Source organism: Alexandromys fortis, unplaced genomic scaffold, assembly GCF_014885135.2.
Source record: "Alexandromys fortis isolate MF-2015 unplaced genomic scaffold, M_Fortis_MF-2015_v1.1 scaffold_118, whole genome shotgun sequence".
NCBI classification, from domain to species: Eukaryota; Metazoa; Chordata; class Mammalia; order Rodentia; family Cricetidae; genus Alexandromys; species Alexandromys fortis.
In genome coordinates this window covers 3,323,649-3,329,648 of record NW_026068010.1, presented here as the reverse complement: position 1 = coordinate 3,329,648, position 6,000 = coordinate 3,323,649, and the positions used below count along the sequence as shown (strand labels likewise).

Here is a 6,000-nt window from a genome sequence, read left to right as displayed (position 1 = left end):
TTTTTTTTTTTTTTTTTTGGTTTTTCGAGACAGGGTTTCTCTGTGGTTTTGGAGCCTGTCCTGGAACTAGCTCTTGTAGACCAGGCTGGTCTCAAACTCACAGAGATCCGCCTGCCTCTGCCTCCCGAGTGCTGTATCCCCAGACAGTGGAAGGCTGTTGATGGGCTCAGTGACCAAGAATGGTCAAAGCTGAAGTCTTTACCCTTTCATCATCACACACTGGAAACTGAGGGACATTGGTGACGGTGTGATATAGGTGGGGGACTTATTCTGTGACAGTCCTGGCTCTAACACCCTTTGCAGGTGCTTGCAGCATCGGCCACCAGCAGCCGTTGCATCCAAGGGATTTCTCGCTTTCTATTTTCCCTTGGCAATTAGGTGAAGTGGTGGGTGTGGCTCGGACTCTTGGGTTTAGGGTGGCCTATGTGGAGTATACCCGAGCTACTGAGATTCCCAGGTAAGCTCCTTCATAGACAGATGTGAAAGTGGCAAGCAATCACTTCTCTTTGATTGGCCAAAGGGACAAAGCCAGCATCCAAATAATATGTCATATGCATATTGACATATGTAAGTTGGATTTACAGAATGTTACTTACCCACTGGATGCTCCCCACTGCCTCGTAGTCTATTTTCATGAAAAGTTGCTCTATTTGTCCAATACTCTTGGGAGAAAAAAAAATGGGTTTATAGGCTTCTCTAGGTACCAATGTGGCGGACTTCAGACAATACCACGGATGCAGGTTTAATGAGGTTTTTGGAATAAATGTCTAAATAATCCCTTCCACCCTGAGGGATGGCCTCATAAAAGCCTGAGATCAGAGATGAACCAGAAAACAGAAAATTCAGGTTGATAGTCACCATGACCTGGATACAACCAGCTTGTCCAGATCACAGTGGAGCCTGGGCGCTCCACTGGGGGTGTCCCTCTCCTGGCTCTGGGGGAGGTGGCAGAAGCAAGGGCAGTGCAGTATTGTGAGTGATGTCATAGGATGTGGACCAGCAAGATTCGGCCTGCTACCCTGGAGGTGTGGCGGGAGTGAGTCCGCTGGGTTGGGGTATTCCTCTTACCAAGATGAATAGGCCTGCTCCCATGGGCTGCTCAGGGGAACTGAGCTACTCCCTTCGTAAGTTAATCCACTCACTGAGAAACCCAGAATGAGCCCCGAAGGGTGTGTCAAACTCTGGGAGAGGTTAAATGGCTGAGCTGAAAGGTAAAGAGGCAAAAGCCCCGCGTCCCACACGGGCCTTGCTGGCTGGGGACTTTCTGTCATCGCAGCTAAAACTCGCACCAACACATAAGGTTTTCCTCATGTCATGAGTTACACATGATGGAGGACAAGCTGTCTGTCAAGAGTTCAGAATAGTCTCTCCTTGCAGAACAACACTCAGCTTGAAGCTAAGGTATGGGTTTGAGGGCTGGCTCAGTGGTTAAGAGAGCTTGCTGCTCTTCCAAAGGAGTCAAGTTCAGTTTCAGGAAGCCACCTTAAGTGGCTCACAACCACCTATAACTCCAGCTCCAGGGGTTCAATACCATCTGCTGGCTTCCTTGGTCACTGCACACACACACACACACACACACACACACACACACACACACACACACAAAATGAGAGGGCGGGGTACTTAGAAATATTGCTGCCTCACACAGGGGGAATTCATGACAGATATTGCACTATCTACAGCCATTTATGCCGAGTAAAATGTGGCCCGGAACATCATGGAGGAGCCATGAAGCCCTTTATCACTTACTTAACAAAGAGTCATTGATTTCTGGCTGTCTACTCCCATGGCCTTAGGGTCTCTGCGTTTTATTCCATCAGACCCTGGAGTGGCAGAGCAGTGGCATCTCCGTCCCATTTCACCCCTGAAAAGAACGGCTTAGAGATTCCGAGTCTCTCCCCTGAAGTCCCTGACCCAGAAATAGATTTGGGTGTGACAGCACTCAATGCCTCCAGCCCAGATCTTAGCACTTCATGGTGATTTTCTTCTCTAACAAGAGACTATTATGAAGTCTTGGTGGACAGCACCTAAACAGCTTGTCCTTTAGCACAGATAACTTCCGTCATGAGTAAGATCTTAGATGTGTGGTCTATGTGGGACCACATATGTTCAGGTGTGCAAGATCACGTGTGCCCACACATACAAAGGGCAGAGGTGGGCACCAGGCATCTTCCTCTGTTGCTGTCCACCTTACTTTCCAAGATATTGTCTCTCACTGAGCCTGAAGCTCACCAACTTGGTTAGACTGAGTGGCCATCAGGCTCTCATCATCTATCCTTCCTGCCCCCACCCCCAGCCCACTCCTCCAGTGCTGGAGTTAGAGGTGTGTGCCACTGCTCCGGGCTCTGTACATGTATGCCAAGGGGGCTAAACTCTGATCCTATGTTTCCTGCTTTAGCAACTGAGGATTGCCCCCGCCCTCTGCCAGTCCCTAAAGCATTGCCCACAAAGACTCTACTGAGCTGCCCATGCTTCAGAAAACAGAAGACGGCCCCGTCCATGCTCGTGGAAGCCGTTCTCATTAAATTCAGGGCCCACAAAACAACAACCAAACAACAGCAACACAAAGCCATGAAAGTAGGAGGAGAGCTGTTGGGAATGCAGAGGGTTTAGTAGGAATAAAGGAGGAACAACGAAAGTGTGAAAAATGACCAAAATACGTTATACATGTGATATGTGTGCATGAAATTGTCAAAGAATGCAACAGAAAATTTAAAGAACAATAAATAAGAAAACAGTTTGTATTCTGAGCTAACCAAGATGACGGAGAATGAGTGAACCATTTGATTCCAGCTGTCAGGGAGGTTGGCAGAAGACTTAAGAGAAATAAGTGGTTGTCTTTGGAATAAAAGCATATATACAATTAGGCAATAATCTAGTAAGAGTATTGTTTTCCTCCTAAGAAAAGTCTCTAATTGTCTCATTGCTCTAGTCGACTAAGTTGTTTAAAAGCCTTTCCCAAGAAGCTTGATAGGGGAGAGTCTTCTGTTTTGTGTTAATTTCATTGATTAAATAAAGAGACTGCCTTGGCCCTTTAATAGGACAGAAAATTAGGTAGGCGGAGAAGACAGAACAGAATGCTGGGAGAAAGAAGTTGAGTCAGGCAGTCGCCATAGCTCTCCTCTCCGAATTGGATGCAGATTAAGATCTTTCCTGGTAAGCCACCTCGTGGTGCTACACAGATTATTAGAAATGGGTTAAACAAGTTATGAAAATTAGCCAATAAGAAGCTAGAACTAATGGGCCAGGCAGTGTTTAAAAGAATACAGTTTCCGTGTAATTATTTCGGGGCATAAGCTAGCCAGGTGCCTGGGAGTCCGGCGGGAACACAGCCCACTGCTACCCACTACAGAAGCTGTCCAGTAAACCCAGCAGGTGTCTCAGTAGAGAGGCGAGCCATCTACAGAGGTGCTGGGATCTAACTGGCTTGTGTGGCTACAGCATTAACTGCACTCTCTATGAGCTGATATCTTTAAGGCCCACTTACTTGTCTGTGCGACCTCATACACTGCCTCATTATGCGTTTGAACGTCTCCATACCCAGCAGATGGCTTCCTCTCTTCCCATGTTCCTACAAGTGAAAGAGAAAGAAAGATAAACCGTCAGCTGAGAACTCACAGGCGCCATGTTTTGTTGAGTCTGGGAGCTAAAGTCCAAAGAATTGAAGGTCTAATTAGACTCACCTAAACACTGCTGATTTCCCATAGGATTTCTGTGTTGTGTTAATCAGTTAAAAGTTCAGCAAAATAAAAGCAAATTAAATGGGAAAAATCAAAGCAATTTGTTTTTAAGTTCCATTAAGAAGTGACAATCAAAAAGTTATCCTTCGTGGTTATTTTATAGAAATTTGAAAAGTTTGTACTTTGTAATGAAAAATCAAATATCAAGAAAAGAATCAAATCATCAAGATAGGCATTTCAAAGTTTACCTGGCTTGTGCTTACCTCAAAGAGGGCATTTAAGTGCTGTAGCTCTTCCAAGGTCACTTGATGCTCAATCTCATCAAAAGAAAAGAAAACGAATTACAACCAAGAATGCCAAAAATAGCACCCACTAAATGGAATTTCTGGTCACTGGTAATTTCTTTTCCCAGAAAGCAGTGGCAGAGCCGAGCTGCTGGTTCTGTTCAGGGCCCAGCCCCAGATTCTGGCATCAGGTTGGGTGGTCTGGGCTGGGACAGGAAAAGACAGGATGTGAGAGAGGATGAGCATAGGAAATAAAAGAAGAAAGATCAGAAGCTGAACTGGAAGGGGAAAGGAGAGAAGGAGAACACTTTGCCTTGGTTCTAAGGACCTGTTCAGTGACCACACGATGACCCAGGATCCCTGCACATTCCGGCTTTCAGGACTAGGGGAAGTTGTTCTGGGGAGAACAGTTCCGCCATCTTTTCCTGGGCTAAACATTTTGGCGGGAAAGAGCAGGTTCTCTCTTGGTCCGCCTCCCTCAGCTCAGCACACAGATCACCAGCATACATTTCTCACTCCCGGTCTCTTATCTGCTATACCAAATTTTGTCTTTTTATCAGTACAGACTGTTGTTCCTTTTGGAAACTACAGCTCCCAGATTCCTCCTGGATTAGAGACACCTGTGCGCATAGGCGCACGCAAGTGCAGGACATTTCTCCCAGACACCCTTGCTTTCTCGTTAAAAAGCGAGCTTCCACGAGGTCTCCCTCTCTCTTGCCCTTCACCCTTGTGTGTCTTGCACACCTGTCCCTTATTGTGCTCCTCCCCCATTAAAGCGCACCCACATGGGAGCCGCGTGTCTGTGTCTTCTCCTTTCGTGCGTGTTTTGTCTGTCCTGTGTTTGTTTCTACACACATACCCGCTTTAAAAGAATAATACAGACCCCCAAACTTCTGGCTTAGAATGAAAGGCAGTGGGTAGGAATGAGTTAAATTGCAGTGTATTTTATGATAGATGGACAGAGAAAATGGCTTTCCCCCAACAGGATCATCTGAAATACATGTGTGCCTGCCTCCAAAGTAACGCCCCCCCCCAAATAATTCAGACTGACCCCAAAGCTATTGGGTAAGTCACTATCAAAATACAAATATCTTTCAAATTCTATCTTGAATGGTCCATGGCTATTTTTAAATTCATTTTCATGGAGGAGCAAAATCAGAAACCCAACTCTCTGAAGATATCCCTGTAGGGGTCTTCCAGCAAAATACAAACCCAGGAGCAGAGACCAACCAGTAGGAGGGAGGATCTGGACAGCATTTAAAAACACACAGAAGAAGATCCCGACAATCTGAGGGGCTGTTTCTGTGATCGCAGAAAAGACATTTCTAGGGAGCTAATTCGGCGTTTTCTTCAACCAAATTTTTTTGCCCAGTATCCATCAACAAAAACTGTTGTGACTTTTCCAGACTCACGGGTCACACAAATGAAATACACAAGCTGAGTTTTCACAGGGAGGTGAAGCCTTGGGAGGACCAGGTAACTACAGGTTTAAACATATGTGTGTACACATATACATATATACATACATACACATATTTACACACACACACACACACACATTGAAATGATTGGGCATGTTGGTGCACGCCTATAATCCCAGCTATTCAACTGGGGTGAGGCAGGAGGATCACTTAAGCCCAAGAGTTCAAAGCCAGACTCAACAACACGAATAGCCCCTGTTTCAGAAGGAAAGCCCAGAGTGCCCATGTGTTATTCTAACACACACTTCCATCTTTCAAACGCCCAGAGAAACTTTTGCTCTGCCTTTATTTAAGTTCCTTAAATTTTACATTGTCATAACATAAGTAGAGAATTGGTCTTTCACCTTCCTGGATCTCCATTCCGGAAGAAAAGAGCAATTAACAATAGCAACAAACTATGGCCCTGCCTCCCGGGAGAGGGCTCCCTGGTCAGGAAAGACACAAACTTCTATGTGCTCTATGGATGTGTTAGAAAAACTCTGAGAGAGAGGAGTGAACACCTTAATTAATAACAGTGACAGCGGGCAGGATATGCAAGTCAATGTGACTGTATAA

At 45.6% G+C, this 6,000-nt stretch overlaps 1 protein-coding gene across 1 annotated transcript in view; it reads right to left on the bottom strand.

Annotated features, from left to right (window-relative positions):
• Positions 1–6,000, bottom strand: part of LOC126513515 (WD repeat-containing protein on Y chromosome-like) — a 121,328-nt gene that overhangs the window by 102,822 nt on the left and 12,506 nt on the right. Inside the window, exons 3-5 of the mRNA XM_050161960.1 lie at positions 3,944–3,997; positions 3,488–3,571; positions 597–662 (exon numbers count right to left, since the gene is read on the bottom strand). Of these exons, the coding sequence (XP_050017917.1) occupies positions 597–662; positions 3,488–3,571; positions 3,944–3,997 (204 nt within the window). The remainder of the gene's footprint in view (positions 1–596; positions 663–3,487; positions 3,572–3,943; positions 3,998–6,000) is intronic.